A 21,642-nucleotide genomic window follows, 5' to 3' on the forward strand; every position below is an offset into this window, starting at 1 on the left:
GATGTGCGTGTGCATGACTTAGATGTGCACTAAGATGTACAAATCTTTTTGCATCTGTGTATGTGTGTCTTTGTATGCATTTTTGTGTGTGTGTGTGTGTGTGTGTGTGTTAATCAGAGACACCAGCGGGTTGGGGAGGAGATGAAAGGGGAGATGACGAGCTGCAACGATGATGATTTCTACCAGCTGACCACTGACTCACACACAGGCACACACATACACACACACACTTGGAGTCGGATGTATGGTCAAGGTTTCTCAGGCGAACACAGCAGTTTGTCTAGATAGCAACAACACACATGTATGTTAATTTTATGTGTGATATGCTTTGCTGTTAACCAGGGTCTTAAAATGAGGCAAAAATGACAGTTGAAAGTTCAAAAAATGCTCATCAATTTAAAAATGAGGGGGCAGAAAATGCCCTTGATAATTAGGAGTTTTGTATTGTGTTGTATTTAACATTGTTGACACATTTTTCACTGAGTTGTCAAATAGTCACTTGTGAATGTGACTGCTGTCCCCTGTAGGCCACCGTAGGTGATTTGTGGGAGCTGATGACCAGGGGATTCTTTCCAGTGCGTTCTGGGCGAGAAAAACAAAGCAGTTTTTGATCAGAAAACAACCGAGTACACAGCCTGAAGCATGTTGGCGCCATGCGGACAGCAGTGGAAGAAAATGCCGACCCCACGCAAACCACTGCAGCAACAAAACATGAAACAACCAATACAGTAGAGGGGTGGAAGATGGACTGCTGGGGACAGGGAGGCGAAAACACCATCCTCTTCTGGAAGGCCTGGTGCCAGTTTCCAGTAGTCAAAAAAAACTTTGTGGCACAAATTGAGTGTTTATTTCCCAATATGCAATGCAAATGTATTATTTCATAGTTCCATAAAGTTTCCCCTGAAAAGGACCAAACCATGTGTTAGTCTAAAATAAACACATGAATGTAAATAGAAGTCACTTTGACACTTATTCTTCTTCTAGAAAAGAGCAACACTTATTCCACAATACCTACACAAAATGCACACACACACACACACACACACACACACACAGACCATTTTGATGAGGCAAAACCAGTTTTAATCACTTCCTTGATTGCAGGCATTCAGCCTTCATCACCGGGAGCAATCAATCACACACACACACACACACACACACACATACAGTAACTGGACTCATACTCTCGCTCTTTCACACTCACACACTCTCCCACATACATTAAAAATTAAGCTGTCTCCGTTGGTCTCTCTCACACTCTCTTTCTCACATTCTCTCACACACACTCAAGCTGTCTCTGTCTCTCTCTCTCTCTCACACATACACACACACACACACACAGGAACACACACACATGCAAGTGTGCTGTACAGGTGTTCGGCACGCACCCAACTCTCTCCGTGCCTTTGTTCTGCCTGAGATCTTTGACAAATGTTTGTCATTATCTTAAGCGCTCTCTCTTAAGTTGCACACACACAGGGGCGCACAGATGCACGCTCATATGCCTCATGGATACACACACACACACACACACACGTACATACACACAGTGGCCTGTTTTCACGCACAGTTCAGTTTCAGTTCTCAGAGAAACAGTTGGTGGAAATTATCCCGCTGATTAGTTTAGAACAAGACCTGATTGTGATTAACAGAAGTAAGAAATCCGACTGAATTAAGGCAAATTTAAATGAGTAGCGGTCTTAACTCCACACAAATCCTCCATTGATAGTTTGAATGTCGCGGAGTCAGCAGTCACAAAAACAAACTCACAGTTAGCAGCTCACTAATGAAAAGCCCCGGGCGCAAATTTGAGAACTGTACTCACCCTGGCACCTCTGACATGTTTACATGTCTGTGCCATCAGCACATTATAGACCACAAAGAAAGAATGGTAGAATGAGTTTCTAATGCTAGCAGGCACAAAGAGAGACTGGAAGCTTTGTTAACAAGTTAGCTGTAGGTGTCTGGAGGGCCCATGTGTCCTCTGTGGATTTAACAAGTCAGGTTTATTTCTATCGCCCTTCATCACAAAGGACAACCTACCTAGACTTCACTTGCTCTCATTCTAGAAAAGACACAGGCTAATTCGATAATGCCCACACACACACACACACACACACACACACACACAGTCCATTTTGATTGAGCAAATACAGTTTTAATCACCTCCTTGATTACAGCCATTCAGCCTTCATCAGTAGGAGCAATCAATCACACACACACACACACACACTCACATGCACACACTCTTCTCACATAGACTCAGGCTCTCTTTCTTTTTCACTCTCACCCCTCATGGAGCACCATGGAACTTTTAAATTCAAATCAAAACAAAACAAAACAACAAAATCACCAAAATTGGATTTAACATCAAAATGGACCCAGGAATGGAAGGTGCACACAATAGTTGTTTTTTAAACTGTTAAAGTGTTTTAGGGTGGATTTTCCCTTTAGTGGTAAGTGCAAGCCTATTCACATTACAGTGAGTGCGACCTGGGTGGGCAGAAACCAACCGACCATATTAATGTGCCATTCTCCCCTATGGAGTCGCTCTCTATGACTCACTGACCTGTAATCACATCCTGTTGAGCTGCTGACCTCTCACCTCTGCTAAGCCTGACCTCACACACACACACATACACACACACACACACACACACACACACACATACACACATACATACACGAAACGGCTGCAGAACTAAAAGCTGTAACTGAATCAAGAAGAGAAAAGGTCGTGACCTCTTGTCGTTGACCAATCAGCAGCAATACAGATCACCGCTGACCAATCAGAAGCAATCAAGATCAGCTTCAGCCTTGATTGAAAGGAAAAGCAACGTTTAGCCACTTAACTGAATTGCCTCCAGACTCACTGAAGCCTTTCCCAATCAAATAATTCTCATCTGGCCAAGAGAAAGAACTCAGACATTGACTGATAGAGAGCTGAAAGCACATAAGTATGGAGGACCAGAACTGTCATTTTAAGAAATCAATGAATGAATGAATAAATGCAATAACAAGTAAAGTAATAAATAAATGAATGAATGAATGACTGCAATAACAAGTCAAGTAATAAGGAATTAATGAATGAATGAATGGATAAACAAATGCAATAACAAATACAGGAATAAATAAATCAATAAATGAATGAATAATAATAATAATAAAAAAGCAATAAACAAATAAATAGCTCACATTTTTATTTATTTATTTATTCATGTATTTATTTATTTATTGCTGCACATTTGATTTCCATTTCCTCAAGCATATGCTAATGAGGGGAGTCAGAGGGCATGGTAATGTGTGATTAGGCATTAGTAATCGAACTAGCATTACAGATAGCTTGCTTGGTCATGAACCAGAACCCACCCAACAGGCTGTGGCAATGGTTGCAACTATCAAACAATGGTGGCGGACGTGTCACATTGCTTGCTGTTGCTTGTCTGAACGCAGCCATTCCTACAGCTACAGTGCAACAACTTGGGAGTCTTAGCGGGAGAGAGTCCACTATTGGATGATCCATGTAAGGGTGCAGTGATCGATTGCACTTGCCTTGATGTCACATGCTGTCTTGCTCATTAGTAAACTGAGGAAATGGAAATGGAAATCGAATGCCCCAAGAAATAACTGAATGAATGAATGAATGAATGAGTGAATGAATGAATGAGTGAATGAATGAATGAATGAATGAATGAGTGAATGAACGAATGAATGAATGAGTGAATGAATGAATGAACGGATGAATGGATGAATGAATGAATGAATGAATGAGTGAATGAACGGATGAATGGATGAATGAATGAGTGAATAAATGAATGAACGAATGAATGGACAAATGAATGAATGAACGAATGAATGGACGAATGAATGAATGAATGAATGGATGATGGATGAATGAATAAATAAACAAATAAAATATGGTATTTATTCATTGATTTATTCATTTTTGCAAATATTTATTAACTTACCCATTTATATAAATATTCCCACATTTATTTTACCACTTGTTAATTCATTAATTTATTGATTGATTTATTCCTTTATATGTTAATGCATTTATTTATTTATTCATACAATTATTGTTTCAGTCATTTATTGATTTATTTATTCCTTTTTTTTGCTATTGCATTTAGTTATTTATTTATTCATTCATTTATTTCTTAAAATGACAGTTCTGGTCCTCCATACATAAGGACTTGCACATCCAATACTTTAACATGCATTTTGTCCTGCAAAATCCTGCAGTATCCTCTAACACTCAAGTCCCTAAACATTGCAAATGGCTGTTTCTCTTATGGACAGCTACGTGTTTTTACAATTTCTCAATGTTTTTTCTACAGTTCCACATTTTTTAATGGCACCAGTGACATAAAAAATGGGGGAGGCTATACAAGTTATCAGGAAAAGGAATGGAGAACTGCGGGGAAAGAGAAGACAAATTTGACACAGAACAATGGCTCTGTGTGACGCAAAGCATTTGGTTTTCTCCCCTCTTCGCTATTTCATGTCATATTTTCCAGCGCAGCCCCCTCAGGGAGCGCACTGTGAGATATCTCCCGCTCCGCTCTCCTCCATCACGCGGCGTATTTCCCGTCGTTCGTTCTCTTGATGTATAGGATGTGTAGGACTCGGTGAGGCAGAGCCAAGAGGAGCAGCTCTATCAAAATGTGGCTTTGTTTTATCGGCTGCAGCTCTGTCCGACTCTGAGGCTCAGGTCAATATCGTATATCAGCGCTGACGCGTAGATCCGGGATCTGTTCGCCGCCTCTCACTAAACACGGTTACATCATTTTGTCTCGGAAAGAAATAAAATGATTCCCAGTACCAATGTTTTTACAAAGCTAGGATTTTTTTTTTTTACCTTAGTTTTAGGTGTATTCATAAAATTCTACAGTTGTGCAATAAGAAAATAAGCTTTTTTACATAATGTTTTACAATTTGAACTCAAAATATTGACTTCTTTTAAGAAAATGTGACCGAAGAAGAATGTGTGTGCGTGTGTGTGTGTGTGTGTGCGCGTGTGGGTGTGCGTGTGTGTGTGTGTGTGTGTGTGTGTGAGTGAGAGTAGATGTTCGCTATGAGTGATGATCTGTGAAGATCTCATAAAAGGACCATGAAGAGATCTGCCATGCGCCTTCAGATCTGATTTCAGGAAGGAAGAAGAGCTGAACCCTAACTTAGCACTGTGTGTTTGTGTGTGTGTGTGTGTGTGCATGTGTGAGAGAGAGAGAGAGAGAGAGAGTGAGAGAGAGAGAGAGAGAGTTAGAAAGAGAGAGAGGGAGAGAATGTGTGTGCTTTACCTTAGATCTGTCTGGATCAAAATACTGTTCCATGTGTGAAAACCATCAGGAAAACCAGGTGTGTGTGTGTGTGTGTGTGTGTGTGTGTATGTGTGTGTGTATGGGCGTGCGCTGTAGGTGCAGGTGTGTGCCTACACTCAGGAGATGAAAAGAATGAATTGTAGAAATATTTGGAACAATTTTATTTTCAGATAAACTATTTGAAAAATCTTTACCAGAGTCGTCAGCCTGAGCTGCAATCAGTTAAGAAACAATCACACATGAGAAAGTTGGGAACATTTCTTTTTTCTTTCAGATAAACTGATATTGCAGATAAACTACATGATTTAGGGCTATAAAACGGCTTGCAGGTATAAGAACTGTGTCAGGTTTCAGGGGTTCAAGTTCAAAGTTTCTTACATTTTTTCCCCTAATGACGTTTTCGTGGGAGTTTTTCTTCATTCTCACTGAGGGTCTAAGCTTGTGGTGTCTCATTTTCATTTATCGTTTTCATTTATTGTTTTATAAAGTGGACTCTGCTGTAAAGCTGTTTGAGACTGTAAGTGTGATTAAAGGCTATAGAGTTTCACGATTGATTTTCTTTTCTTGTTCAGATCTTTATTTGATGTGTTTTCCAAGGCTGCTTAGCAAGCAGAAACTCTGGTCTACGTATTAATCCTGATGAAGGCAGTGAGACTGTCAAAACAATGGTCTGTTTCTTTTTAACTGTATTTCAGTCAGACGCAGGGACTCGAGCCACATGACTTAAGACTTGACTTGACTTGGGTTCTGGTGTCTTGGGACTTGACTTTGACTTGAAAAGGTTTCTAAAGTCTTAACTTGAGATCTTGTGTTTGTGTAAATGACTCAGATCGAAAGTGATGAGATTTGTTCCAGCAGACGACTGAATTTAAATTCTGTTTTCTGAATTTGTATGGAATGATTGAATTTATTGAAGTTGAAACTGATTATAGAAATCAAACTCATGATGCTCTTACCAGGTTTTCATCCTATTAAAACCATATTGAATTGAGAAGTCCTAGATATTTTGTTTTCTTTAAGATATTAAATTGATACTGCACTCGACTTGCCTTGACTTGCTGTTTAGACTTGAGACTCGACTTGAGACTTGAGCCAAGATCAGCCTCTCAGTGTGCGGTCCACTCTTCTCATACAGGCAGGCCAGGTTCGCATGCAGAGAGGCTTACACAGTTTCATGGTTAATTTCCTTCGCTTGTTCAGGTGATTATTTGCAGAGCAGGCAGGCGGCTCATCAGACTTACAGGGCGGGTACAGAGACTTGTAGAATTTCAAGCTTAATTTGCTTTTATTATTCAAGTAAGCATTCACAGCAGGGGTTCTTAAGATTTATCTACACTGAGCCCAAATTCAGTAAATTTATTGCTGTCCTGGGACTCAGGCTCATTAAAAGCATAATAGAGCTCTTGGCATGCGGGGACCCACTAGAAACAGTCTTGTGACCTATTTTTCTGTGCCAACCCATAGCTTGAAGGTGGAAAGTAACAAAGTACATTTACTCAAGTACAATTTTGAGGTACTAGCACTTGAGTATTTCCATTTTGTGAGACTTTCTAGTTTTCCTCCACTACATTTATCTGACAGCTGGAGTTACTAGTTACTTTGCAGAATAAGGTTTTACATGCAAAACAGACGATAAGGTCGAAAATATGATGCATTGTTAGAGTTTAAACTCCCCAACAGTAGGCTATATGGAGCAGTTAGACCGACAACTTTAAAATACTTCTTACAGGTTAATGCATCAACAACTTAACACTCTGAAAGAATGACATTACATTATTGAAAGCAGACCTTTTACTTTTACTTAAGTATTTTTGCATTATGGTATTGCTGCTTTTACTTAAGTAAAGGATTTGAGTACTTTTTCCACCACTGCTTGCTGGCAGGGGTTGCAGGCACAGGACTGATAGTATTTTAAGGTTAATTACCTCCACCAAGGAGATAAGGTTTTCATCTGTGTCTGTGTGTTTGTCTGTCCGTCCGTCTGTTGGCAGGATATCTCAAAATGTTGGGAACGGATTTGTACAAAACTTGGTATGAAGGTTGGTTATGGGCCAAGGAAGAACTGATTGACTTTCCATGTCAATTGGCCAAAAGGGGGCATGGTGTTGGGCGTGGCATATCACCAAAAGGTGCATAACTTCCAACTAAACAGAGATAAGACCGAGATAATTGTCTTTGGAGCACAGAAAGAAAGACAGAATGTCTGCTCTCACCTTGACTCCCTGTCCCTCATAACTAAGAGTCAAGCCAGAAATCTTGGCGTTATCCTGGACTCAGATTTAAATTTCAATAGCCACATCAAATCGGTAACTTCATCAGCTTACTACCATCTAAAGAATATTGCAAGAGTCAGAGGACTAATGTCCAAACAAGACCTAGAAAGGCTTACCCACGCCTTTATTTCCAGTAGATTGGACTACTGCAATGGTCTGTTCACATGGCTTTCAAAAAAAGCTCTTCGGCAACTCCAACGTATTCAGAACGCCGCTGCCAGGGTCCTGACAAAAACTAAGAAATACAACCACATTACACCAGTTCTAAAATCCTTACACTGGCTACCAGTCACTCAGAGAATTGATTTCAAAATCTTGCTGCTTGTCTACAAATCACTCTGTGGCTCTGGGCCCAAATACATCTCTGATATGCTTGTGCCATATGAACCTTCTAGGACCCTTAGGACATCTGGGGCTGGCCTACTGGCTGTCCCAAGAGTTAGAACAAAACACGGTGAAGCAGCGTTTTCATGCGTTATCATACAACACAGACCTGGAATAACCTCCCAGATGATATTAGACAAGCCCCGACTGACCACTTTTAAGTCAAAGCTAAAAACTTTCTTATTTTACATTGCCTACTCTACCCTGTAGTGGCTAAAAACTTATCTTTTCATTTTAACTCTTTCTGTTCAGGATCCCAACAGAGCTGACACGGGCAAGTACGAATTTTCATTCGTCTTGTCCAGGTAATGCTTACTTGCGCATGAGTGAACACTATATGTGGGGGGACAGAGCTTTACCCTGTATGATTCTCATCCATCTCTGGATGGTGAGGTTTTTGACCAAGAGGAGAATCTGTGATTCTCGTCTGCCTTAGGCAGTGAGATCTGACGTAAATATCAGATCAAGAGTAGAATCAGGAAGGACAGGGGAAAAGAAAATTACAGAAAAACATATGGGTTCACTCACAATGTGCATCTAAAAGTGGGAGTATTTGTTGTGTTCTTTCATCTTTCTATCTCATTTGATTTGAACTGCAGTAGTTTACTTTTGAAGTCTTTTATGTTTTGTATCTCTTGTCTGTACTTTTGCACTTTTTAATTGTAAATCTTTTACCTTTACTGTATTTTTATCACTCTGTAAAGCACTTTGAATTGCCCCAGTGTATGAAATGTGCTATACAAATAAAGCTGCCTTGCCTTGCCTTGCCTAACTTCCTTGCAGGGTGTTAGACATGGCAGAAATGATTGGCTATAAAACTACAGCCCATTATGGAACACTGAAGTGATTAACCAATCTCAGACCTTTGAAGATTAAATCATTCTTACATATTACCAAGTAGTTTTTCAATTTGGACATATTGCATTTGTGGGATAAAACCAGGCATTTTCTATCTTTGCTCCGCTTACAATTTACAGCTCAGGCAGGCTGGATCGACAGAATTCCAGTCCAGACAGGCTGGCAGCCGGTCAGTAGGGTTTGGGTGGAGCTTCAAGGTTAATTTGCTCTGCTTGTTCAGGTCGTTTTCTGCCTGCTTTAGCACCGACTCCCCAGGGAGACGAGAGGCGAATGGCCTGACTGATGAACTGCTTTGATAAACTGGATGTTGTGTGTTTTTGCTGTGGAAAGCGTTTTGCTAAATTACTGGGATTAGTAACTGTACTGTACAGTAATGTGAAATTGTAATCCCTTACACTACTTGTTACTGAAAAAAGTAATCATAACACTGGCTTTGAATAATTTGAACTTGAATATTTGAATGAAAGTAAACTAAAATCTTCTCTCTCTCTCTCTCTCTCTCTCTCTCTCTCTCTCTCTCTCAGACCTGAAGAACAGTTCGGGTGTATTTTGGGAGGGTGGGGTTAGCGGGGGCTACCAGGCCCTGCTATTGGACGAGGATCAAGGCTGGCTGTTGGTCGGAGGGAAAGACCACATCTACCTGCTGAGGTCCGACAGCTTGGAGCTGCCGACGCGAATGGTGAGATATTACAACATACTCCTGCTGTCATTTACAGTTTTTTACAATTAGTTACAAGCATAGTGAGATCACTTTTTCAAAACTCTTCATGCAACTCGCTGGAGCAACATGCAGCTTGGCACAACAGTTAATGTCCAAAATGCACCAAAACCACCAAAACACTGCACATGCACGTCTCCAAAACAAATGATTCTACTGAAACAGCAGCAATAGATTTCTGCCAAACAGGCAGCGTTACATGCAGTATTTTATCTCAATCTTTGAAGTAGCAAATGATTTTGTGCACTAGTTTTATTTTTTCTTTTGGTATTATAAATAGCTTAGCTTTTATTTTCCACAAAAACAGAATGTCATCTCCTCAGAAAGGTTTCAGCTTTGTTTTTGTCAGGAATTTTTGGCACACAGTAACTACAATATACACAAAATGAAAAGTAATGGAAACAAAAATTCCAATACTGTCATACAGTAAAACTGATGTAGTTTGGTAGTTGTGTAGGTCTCCAACTGAGATGGGAAAGAGCTGTGGTTGGTCTCATGTACATAACTTCAATCAACTATTATATCTACTTTTTTGGGTGCTTGGGCACCTGCATAAATGTATTATTTTATTTTAGACATTTTCCAAATAGTTAATAAATTGTAGAGATACGAGCAAAACTATTTGAGGAAATGCAAAACACAAATGAGAGCGTTTGCACGGTGCATTGCCCCTTTCTCTGTCCTTCTCACATGTGAGAAGATGTTTATTTAATATTTAGCACAGGCAGACAGAAATGCAGAGAGATGAGGGGCAGAAAGAAGAGGACAGTGAGACAGAAAGACAAAAAATGGAAGCAAATATAACAGATGAGTAAAGGGATATAACAACACCGCATTGCTGCACTCCTAAAACACAGAGATTATTTCACAGACTGTTTGACACTGTAGATTCCCCTTTTTTCATTTGAGCACTAGCATAAGAACTCTCTGCATGTCCCTGCTTCCTACGTTGCCATAGTTATGTTTACACCCTATGTAAACTTGTTTGCAATTATTACTGCCTGTTTGCACTTCTTTTTTGTGTGTGCAATAGCCCAAACCAAGCATAGAATTTCAGAGGTTGTGTAGTGGTTTGCCTGTGTAGTAACATGCTCTTTGCCAGGGGATGACACAAAGATTCAAATGGACATTAGCTATATTATGTAAATAGTTAGCCTACTTGCAATTATCACTGTTCCTATTTTTTGTTATGTGTGCAATTAATTAAGCATAGAATGACCTCACAATGAGCTGCTATGACCAGGAATACACAGCTGCTCAACTGCATAGGCAGACACCAGAGGTGATTCTTATGAGTGAGGTCACAATGGCACAGGTAATGAACATTCCATGGATTTGCCAATAAATAGCAGTGTTGAGGCTTCAGACAGCCACAATGCTTTTCTGAACCTTTCAGTGAACCTCAACACAGGGGAAATGGAAACCTCAGGACTTTTTCTACACAACCTACAAGCAATTGGACGTTGATGACCGTAAGTAAAGACTTTAACTTTCTCACATTAATATTAGGAAATATAATCTATGTCAAATATTAGAAATGTGGAGAAATGTGGGGAAGTGCACTTGTTCTCTAGCTAATACATGAATTGAATTGGAGAAAATGGAATGGAAAATAGAAATTAGTATAATTATCTGTCCAAAGTAACCCAGACTGTTCAGGGTGATTTAATGTACAAGTGCATGCTTGGTACCCATTTTAAGTACGTGTTGGCCCAGTATTGGTTATCCAATCTTTAAGCCACCTTGATTCTCAGGTTTAACTGTACTACATGTCCCATGATGCACGTCAGTCACAGCGTTGTTAACACAGAACTTGAGTAGATATAATGTAGTCTTACCCCCAAGCGCCACCTAGCGGTAACGCCGATGTGACAGAAGGTACTAATGAATGACATTTAACTAATTCAATAATATGTATCAACAGATCACATCAATATTTTAATGAAACATATCTTTAATGATTGTATTCTTTCTGGCAAAGTGGTTGTTGAGGCCAAAATGTCCAGTATAGCTTGTTTAAAGATGCTTGGATTCTATTCACTCATATTCCACAACAGTGGAAGTGTTATCCAAGTGTTATGCATTGCTGTAAGCAATCACAGTTCTCTTGCATACTTCTTCTTCTTCTTCTTCTTCTTCTTCTTCTTCTTCTCATTATTATTATTTTTCCATTCATTTTTTGCTCACCTGTACCTCAAAAAACGTTCATGCTACACATACCGTTCATATATCAAAACGTGCGGAATTCTTTGTAGATGTGTACAAAAATTTGCATATATTTGCATATTTAATGAGTTATTGCAGATTTAGAGTTTTTTTTAAAACGTCTTTGTCATGTATCTCCTCCTACAGTTTTAATGCGACAAAGACGGCCCATATGTCAAACTGTGTGGAATTCTTTGTAGATGTGTGCTATGACTGTTATTAATGATACTCCTCATACTTTTTGAGTTATTAATTATTAAAACAAATTCCATAGACATCCATTGTATTTATAACTCAGCCTCTGTATACAGTAGAAATTCCATTCAAATTTCAAAATGCTCACTACGGCATACTGATCAACCGTTCATAAGCTCATAATGATAGCACTTATAGTTTATGAGTCATAAAATACATGCATGTCTATGGCCTTCCATCTGCTGCCATGGTATTTATAACTCAGCCACTGTATACAGTAGAAACTCCATTTAAATTTCAAAATGGTCACCACGTCGGCTTACAGCAATCACATGCATTTTCTTCAGGAAATGCTTTTCTAGTTAAATATGCTGCTGCATTATGAGGTGTGCACTTCTCAGTATGCACTTTATCCGGATATGTACATATTGTATTATACATGCTGTATAGTATGTATTTTGTCTTGCTATGTGAGGGTTGTTGACAACAAAGCACTGAAACTCTGAAACTGTGTTATTGTATTAGTATTTGTATTAATATTATTAGTACTGCACAGTATGTTTTTTTATCGTAAAAGGTGATTCCACTTTTACCATGTGATATGAATATATGCTGAATGTTGAAATAAGTGCTGTCTGCTGTAACTGTTGTTTAAGATGCAAAACCTGCCTCAATGAGGAGATTTAAGTTTTCTATTCTATAGATACATCTGTGACACACGGGGATTAAATGAAATGATAATTAACCATTACTCTTCTCTTCTTCCAGACACTTATACTGAGCAAGGACTCCGTCAGGAGGGTCCTCAAGGGGGCCCTCTCACAGGAGGATGACAACCAGTACAGCTGCCGAGAAGAACGCAGGGTGATCTGGAGTCAGCTGATCAAGCTGATTAATAAGGTCAAGGTCACAAATCCAGACCTGTCCTTCACAGACAACCAAAGGGAGGCCACGTTGCATCTCAACGTGGAGAATGCACTCTGGCTGTTGTCCACAGAATACATGACAGTAAGGGATATGCTGGAGTATGCTAATCCAGCCAACTCCGGATTGGAACTTTGGAATAGATTGTTCATTGTACCTTCCGGTGGTCCCCAGCAATCCCGTACATCCCGGGCCTCCCGTGCCCCCCAGGCCCAGCGTACCCCAAAGGCCTCCGGTACCACCCAGGTCCCGCGTACCGCCCAGGCCCTGCGTACCACCCAGGCCCCGCGTACCCCAAAGGCCTCTGGTACCGCTCAGGCCCCGTGTACCGCCCAGGCCCCGCGTACCACCCAGGCCTCCGGTACCACCCAGGTCCCGCGTACCGCCCAGGCCCTGCGTACCACCCAGGCCCCGCGTACCCCAAAGGCCTCTGGTACCACCCAGGCCCCGCGTACCGCCCAGGCCCCGCGTACCACCCAGGCCTCCGGTACCACCCAGGTCTCGCGTACCACCCAGGCCCTACGTACCCCAAAGGCCTCCGGTACCACCCAGGTCCCGTGTACGACCCAGGCCCTGTGTACCACCCAGGCCTCCAGTACCATCCAGGCCTCCGGTCCCACCCAGGTCTCCGGTACCACCCAGGCCTCCAGTACCACTCAGGCCTCCGGTCCCACCCAGGTCTCTGGTACCACCCAGGCCTCCGTTAACACCGAGGCCTCCATTAACACCGAGGCCTCCAGTACCTCCCAGGCCTCCGGTCCCACACAGGTGTCCGGTACCACCCAGGCCTCCGGTACCACCCAGGTCTCCGGTCCTACCCAAGCCTCTGCTACCACCGAGGAATCCACTACCACCCAGGCCTCCGGTACCACCCAGGTCTCCGGTCCTACCCAAGCCTCTGCTACCACCGAGGAATCCACTACGACCCAAGCCTCCGGTACCCCCCAGGTCTCCGGTCCTATCCAAGCCTCTGCTACCACCGAGGAATCCACTACCACCCAGGCCTCGGGTACCACCCAGGTCTTGAGTACCACCCAGGTCTCCCATACCTTAGAGACCTCCTGTACCCCACAGGCCTCCAGTACCACAAAGGTCTCTGATATAACCCAGGCCTCCAGTACCACCCAAGTCTCCGGTACCACCCAGGCCTCTGCTACCACTCAGGCCTCCGGTACCACCCAGGTCTCCGGTCCTACCCAGGCCTCTGCTAACATCGAGGCCTCCAGTACCTCCCAGGCCTCCGGTCCCACACAGGCCTCCGGTACCACCCAGGTCTCCGGTCCTACCCAGGCCTCTGCTAACATCGAGGCCTCCAGTACCTCCCAGGCCTCCGGTCCCACACAGGTGTCCGGTACCACCCAGGCCTCCGGTACCACCCAGGTCTCCGGTCCTACCCAAGCCTCTGCTACCATCGAGGAATCCACTACCACCCAGGCCTCGGGTACCACCCAGGTCTCCCATACCTCAGAGACCTCCTGTATCCCACAGGCCTCCAGTACCACCAAGGTCTCTGATATAACCCAGGCCTCCAGTACCACCCAGGTCTCCGGTACCACCCAGGCCTCTGCTACCACTCAGGCCTCCGGTACCACCCAGGTCTCCGGTCCTACCCAGGCCTCTACTACCACTCAGGCCTCCGGTACCACCCAGGTCTCCGGTAATACCCAGGCCTCTGCTAACATCGAGGCCTCCAGTACCTCCCAGGCCTCCAGTCCCACACAGGTGTCCAGTACCACCCAGGCCTCCGGTACCACCCAGGTCTCCGGTCCTACCCAAGCCTCTGCTACCACCGAGGCCTCCACTACCACCGAGGCCTCTGGTCCCACCCAGGTCTCCGGTACCACCCAGGTCTCCGGTCCTACCCAGGTCTCCGGTCCTACCCAGGCCTCTGTTAACAACGAGGCCTCCAGTACCGCCCAGGCCTCCGGTCCCACCCAGGTGTCCGGTACCATCCAGGCCTCCGGTACCACCCAGGTCTCTGGTCCTATCCAAGCCTCTGCTACCACCGAGGAATCCACTACCACCCAGGCCTCGGGTACCACCCAGGTCTTGAGTACCACCCAGGTCTCCCATACCTCAGAGACCTCCTGTACCCCACAGGCCTCCAGTACCACAAAGGTCTCTGATATAACCCAGGCCTCCAGTACCACCCAGGTCTCCGGTACCACCCAGGCCTCTGCTACCACTCAGGCCTCCAGTACCACCCAGGTCTCCGGTCCTACCCAGGCCTCTACTACCACTCAGGCCTCCGGTACCACCCAGGTCTCCGGTCATACCCAGGCCTCTGCTAACATCGAGGCCTCCAGTACCTCCCAGGCCTCCAGTCCCACACAGGTGTCCAGTACCACCCAGGCCTCCGGTACCACCCAGGTCTCCGGTCCTACCCAAGCCTCTGCTACCACCGAGGCCTCCACTACCACCCAGGCATCGGGTACCACCCAGGACTCCAGTACCGCCCAGGCCTCCGCTAACACCGAGGCCTCTGGTCCCACCCAGGTCTCCGGTCATACCCAGGCCTCCATTAACACCGAGGCCTCCAGTACCTCCCAGGTCTCCGGTCCCACACAGGTGTCCGGTACCACCCAGGCCTCCGGAACCACCCAGGTCTCCGGTCCTACCCAAGGCTCTGCTACCACCGAGGAATCCACTACCACCCAGGCCTCCGGTACCACCCAGGTCTCCGGTCCTACCCAAGCCTCTGCTACCACCGAGGTATCCACTACGACCCAGGCCTCCGGTACCACCCAGGTCTCCGGTCCTATCCAAGCCTCTGCTACCACCGAGGAATCCACTACCACCCAGGCCTCGGGTACCACCCAGGTCTTGAGTACCACCCAGGTCTCCCATACCTCAGAGACCTCCTGTACCCCACAGGCCTCCAGTACCACAAAGGTCTCTGATATAACCCAGGCCTCCAGTACCACCCAGGTCTCCGGTACCACCCAGGCCTCTGCTACCACTCAGGCCTCCGGTACCACCCAGGTCTCCGGTCCTACCCAGGCCTCTGCTAACATCGAGGCCTCCAGTACCTCCCAGGCCTCCGGTCCCACACAGGTGTCCGGTACCACCCAGGCCTCCGGTACCACCCAGGTCTCCGGTCCTACCCAAGCCTCTGCTACCATCGAGGAATCCACTACCACCCAGGCCTCGGGTACCACCCAGGTCTCCCATACCTCAGAGACCTCCTGTATCCCACAGGCCTCCAGTACCACCAAGGTCTCTGATATAACCCAGGCCTCCAGTACCACCCAGGTCTCCGGTACCACCCAGGCCTCTGCTACCACTCAGGCCTCCGGTACCACCCAGGTCTCCGGTCCTACCCAGGCCTCTACTACCACTCAGGCCTCGGGTACCACCCAGGTCTCCGGTCATACCCAGGCCTCTGCTAACATCGAGGCCTCCAGTACCTCCCAGGCCTCCAGTCCCACACAGGTGTCCAGTACCACCCAGGCCTCCGGTACCACCGAGGTCTCCGGTCCTACCCAAGCCTCTGCTACCACCGAGGCCTCCACTACCACCGAGGCCTCTGGTCCCACCCAGGTCTCCGGTACCACCCAGGTCTCCGGTCCTACCCAGGTCTCCGGTCCTACCCAGGCCTCTGTTAACAACGAGGCCTCCAGTACCGCCCAGGCCTCCGGTCCCACCCAGGTGTCCGGTACCACCCAGGCCTCCGGTACCACCCAGGTCTCCGGTCCTACCCAAGCCTCTGCTACCACCGAGGCCTCCACTACCACCGAGGCCTCTGGTCCCACCCAGGTCTCCGGTACCACCCAGGTCTCCGGTCCTACCCAGGTCTCCGGTCCTATCCAGGCCTCTGTTAACAACGAGGCCTCCAGTACCGCCCAGGCCTCCGGTCCCACCCAGGTGTCCGGTACCACCCAGGCCTCCGGTACCACCCAGGTCTCTGGTCCTACCCAGGCCTCCGCTACCACCGAGGCTGCCATTACCACCCAGGCCTTGGTCTTGAGTACCACCCAGGTCTCTGGTACCTCAGAGGCCTCTGCTACCACCGAGGCCTCCACTACCACCCAGGCATCGGGTATCACCCAGGTCTCCGGTAACACCCAGGCCTCCGCTAACACCGAGGCCTCCAGTACTGCCCAGGCCACCGCTAACACCGAGGCCTCCACTACCACCCAGGCATCGGGTATCACCCAGGCCTCCGCTACCACCGAGGCCTCCAGTACCACCCAGGCCTCCGCTACCACCCAGGTCTCTGGTCCTACCCAGGCCTCCGGTACCACCCAGGTCTCCGATATCACCCAGGCCTCTGGTATCACCCAGGTCTCTGGTACCACCCAGGCCTCTGGTCCCACCCAGGTGTCCGATACCACAGAGGCCTCCGGTGCCACCCAGACCTCTGTCATTAATGACAACATTATGGATAAGGAACTCGTTGAGTTGGCAAGTAAAATCAGGGCTGTCATTGAAAGAGCTGAGTCAGTTATGGCTTTGGACAACTTGGCTCCAAATGATGAGGCGGCAGATGCCACTGTGGACTGCAGTGTGTCTGAAACCCCTGGCCTTCATCCAAGCAACTTGGCCACAAACTGCCTGGGCAGCAAGGCCGTTGAACAAGAGAAGGGTAGCAGAAGTTTTCCTGGAGAACTCCGGAAAGCCCACAGCAAGAGGGCGAAGAAAGAGAAAGGTAGCAGAAGATTTTCTGGAGGACTCTGGAAAAGCAAGAGGGGGAAAAACAAGCCTTGCATCGAACAGGAGGAAGATGATGCTTCAGACTCCTGCGATGAAGCCCATGGCAAGAGGGCAAAAAAGAAGAAGGGTATAAAGGGATTTTTCAGAGCCCTCTGGAAATCTCTGACCTGGTCACCTGACACTGAAGACGACCATGAGGAAGTGTACTTTGCTGCGGACTTCGCTTGGAATGTCCATGTTCAAGCTCCCAACCAGAGGGAGAAAACCTGCATCGCACAGGACGATGACAATGCTTCGGCCTTCAGCAATTAATCCAAAAAGGCAAAGAAGAAGAAGGGTGTCAGCAGATTTTACAGGAAATTTCTGTGCTGCATCCCTGACCCTGAACAGTAAGACCACTAAGTCACTGTTCAAGCTCCCAGACAGAGGGAGAAAACAAAGACCTGCATCGCACAGGAAGATCAGCGATGAAACCCATAGCCAGAGAAATTAAAGACTGCACATCTGGCATCTGGATGATAACACCTACAGTGGAGAATAACATCATAGAACCACATCTAGCTCCATCTGTTTTCCTTTTCAAAATAAATAAATAATAAAAAATTAAATCTACATATTACTTTGTTGGTTATTTATTATTTTATATATTCAGTCATATAATTCATTAATTTGCTTAATTTACAACCTAGTGCCCTATGATGGATCAATGAGACATCTTTAAAAAGTGATAATACAGCATTCAACTTTATTCCAAACATAATATAATATAATATAATATAATATAATATAATATAATATAATACAATATAATATAATATAATACAATATAAGATAATGCAATTTAATATATTGATAAGTGTTTCAAAAGTATATATACATATATTATTACATGTATACATGTATTCTATATGTATTATTTATTCTGTTGTTATTATATCTGTTATCACGCAGCTAATTATTACATTTAATGGGGTCTATTTAACTTTTTCCATTACTGCACACTGGTGGCAGTGACAAGGCAGAATCAGAGCGGGTGCAGCAGAAGGAAAACCACTCTCAGATTGGCCCGTTGCTACAGGAGCTGCAATACCGTCACAAACAACACTTTCATGTTGATTTTTTTATTTGAGACCACTTGGCCAATAAGCATTGGTTAGCTATAATGCTTGGGGGGAAGATGTGTCAGAAAAAATGCCACCTATGGTATTAGGAGATGCTGGAGCTGGATTCATTTCAAAACCACAAAAACATCTGATAGCTGCATATTCACATGAACAGGCTTAAGGTGTTTGCAGGCTGTGCCATTTTGTCCATCTTAACTCTGTCACAGACAAATTTTTCACATCTGGGAAAAATCTTTTGTCTTCAAAGATGGTTAGCAGTCTTTGTTCACTCAGTGGGACAAGGTCAAGGACAGCCAATCCGTGGAACGGCCCCAATATGTAGCCTACACTCTGACAGGCTGATAATCACGATTTTACTTCTCTCCAATCGTCTGACATAAAGTGAACGCAAAAGATGGTCACAATTGCACAGTGTGCAAAAAGCTTTAGCTATGTAGCCCCATTCACACCTAATAATTTTTTACTCATTTACACTTACTTACTTAAAATGATGGATTACATTCATCTATGCAGCGTTATGTCTCTGAGCAGTTTTTAATGGATTTTAAAAAACAATAGGAGCCTATGACTTCTGGGGGGTTGGACAAACCTGCAGTAGAACAGACAGTAGGTGCTTCTGACTGTGGCAAATACATCGTGTGTGTCTACGTGTCATATTTCTGCTTTACTGAAGCATAATATGACTAGTAAATATCAGCAGAGGTTCATTCATTCATCCATTCATTCGACCTTTATTTATACTCGAGAGAATCATTGAGGGAGACCCTCATTTACAATGATTTCGAGTCAAATTACATAAACAAAGAAAAAGAAAACAACAAGGAGATAAACCAACAGAGAAAAGGCAATACCACAATTAACTAATAAAAAGCCATTAAAATGTACCGATTAGGGAAAATGTACCGATTAGGGAAGATAGATAGAATAAGATAATTAAAATAAGATAATTGTTAGGGGTTGAACCTGTGACCTTTAGGTTACATGATGCCCAAATTGATTAAAATAATATAAAATGTAAAACAAATACACAGTTAGGTGAAACAATTGCAAGTAGTGGTTGAGAGGTTTAAGATCAAGTTTCTAAAATGTCCAAAAGGTATGAGTGTATTGATTTTGAGGGGGTGCTGTATTTTGTACCAGGAATCAGGTGCACTAAAATTAAAAGCAGTCTTTCCAAGTTCAGACCTGGCTCGTGGAACATGAAGCAAGAGCCGGTTAGTAGAGCGGGTCTGATAGAGCCCATCTGAGTAACAAAGTAATTCTGAAAGGTAATATGGTAGTTTTCCAATAAGGGCTTTATAGATAAAAAGATACCAGTGAGTATCACGTCTCTCTTGAAGAGAAGACCACCCAATCCTATAAAATAAATATAAAATACAATGATGTGTACCATAAGCATCATCACCAGTAATAAATCTCAAGGAAGAGTGATAGACAGACATCACATCACCGTAGTCCAAGACTGACATGAAAACAGCCTCAACAACTCTTTTTCTACAGAATGTGAGAAAAAAAAAATTATTTCTGTAGAAATAACCTTTTGCCTGAGTCGGCACACAAGATTATCTATGTGAAATTTGAAAGTGAGTTTTTCATCAATCCAGATGCCGAGATATTTATATTCTGTGACTCTCTCAATCATAAATAAATAATAAAAAATAGTCTATATAGTCTAAATAGTCTATAGCTCTGGCTCTTGAAAATAGCATGAACATTGTTTTATCAATATTCAGTACAAGTCTTAGGTCTTTAAGAGCACCTTGCAGAACGTGAAAGGAGCGCTGTAAGTTCTCGACTTCTAGATGTACAGTGTCAGCGACACAAAACAGCACTGTGTCATCCACGTACAGATGGGCATGACAGTTTGTCAAAGATGAAACAATATTGTTGATATAAACAGTGAAAAGAACTGGACCTAAAATTTAACCCTGTGGAACACCTTTTGTTACTGATATAACTCAGAATGGAAGCATCCTAATTTAACAGATTGTTGTCTCTCTGATAGGTAGTTCCTGAATCAATCACATGCATTGATATCAAATCCAATGTTACGCAGCCTCTGCAAGAGCAGACAGTGGTCTACGGTATCAAATGCTTTGGATCAGTCAGCAAAAAGTGCAGCACAGTGCTTTTTTTTATCCAAAGCTGACACAATGTCATTTAGGACCATAGTAACAGCAGTTACAGTACTGTGCCCCGCTCTAAAACCAGACTGAAATGGGCTCAAGATGGAAGCTCTGGACAAAAATACCTTCATTTGATCATTAACTAAAAATTCAAGGACCTTTGCCGGCAAGGCAGTTTAGATATTGGTCTGTAGTTGTTAAGATTGCTCTTGTCACCTCCCTTATGTAGGGGAATTACATGATCCATTTTCCAAACTCTGGGAACTATGCCGGAGGAAATAGAAAGGTTGATAATATAAGTTAGATAATTTGCGCGAGAGCTTAAGAAAAAAGGGATCCAAGTCCTCTCCAGTACACTTCCTGGGATCGATGGCAAGTAGAGCATCGTTGACTACATGTGAAGAAACAGGATCTAGGGTAAACAGAGGGCTGCGAGAAACAGAGAGTAAACTGGCATCAGTAGGAGAGGGATCTAATCCCCCATCCTCAAAAAGGTGACCAGCTGCTATAAAATGTTGATTAAAAGCTAAACTAATCTCTTTATGGTCAGACAATAAACAGTCATTAACCTTTACCTGAGTAGGAACTGAGGAAAAGTTATTTTTATTTGAATTTACAGCCTTCCAGAAATTTGCCGGAGTTGAGTAAGAGCTAGAGATTAAATCCAGAAAATACTATGATTTGGCTTTCCTCACCATGAATGTGCATCTGTTTCTGAGTAGAGTGAAAGCAATCCAGTGGGAAACACTTCCAGAGTTTCTCGCAAGTTTTGTTTCTTTCAGTTAACAAGTCAGTGCTTGTTAAAGGGTGCATGCTTGTCTATGACTGAAAGGAAGGTCTTGATGAAATAGTCCAAAGCCA

The 21,642-nt window shown here is 44.2% G+C and overlaps 1 protein-coding gene across 1 annotated transcript in view; it reads left to right on the forward strand.

The window, feature by feature from the left end:
- Positions 1-21,642, forward strand: part of LOC139665527 (semaphorin-3D) — a 79,070-nt gene that overhangs the window by 28,004 nt on the left and 29,424 nt on the right. Inside the window, exon 2 of the mRNA XM_071544576.1 lies at positions 9,361-9,515. Within this exon, the coding sequence (XP_071400677.1) occupies positions 9,361-9,515 (155 nt within the window). The remainder of the gene's footprint in view (positions 1-9,360; positions 9,516-21,642) is intronic.

This window comes from Centroberyx affinis, unplaced genomic scaffold, assembly GCF_046629955.1.
Source record: "Centroberyx affinis isolate AG114_WGS23_722 - 3 ecotype Tasmania unplaced genomic scaffold, CSIRO-AGI_Caff_v1 ptg004603l_1, whole genome shotgun sequence".
In the NCBI taxonomy this organism is placed as follows: domain Eukaryota; kingdom Metazoa; phylum Chordata; class Actinopteri; order Beryciformes; family Berycidae; genus Centroberyx; species Centroberyx affinis.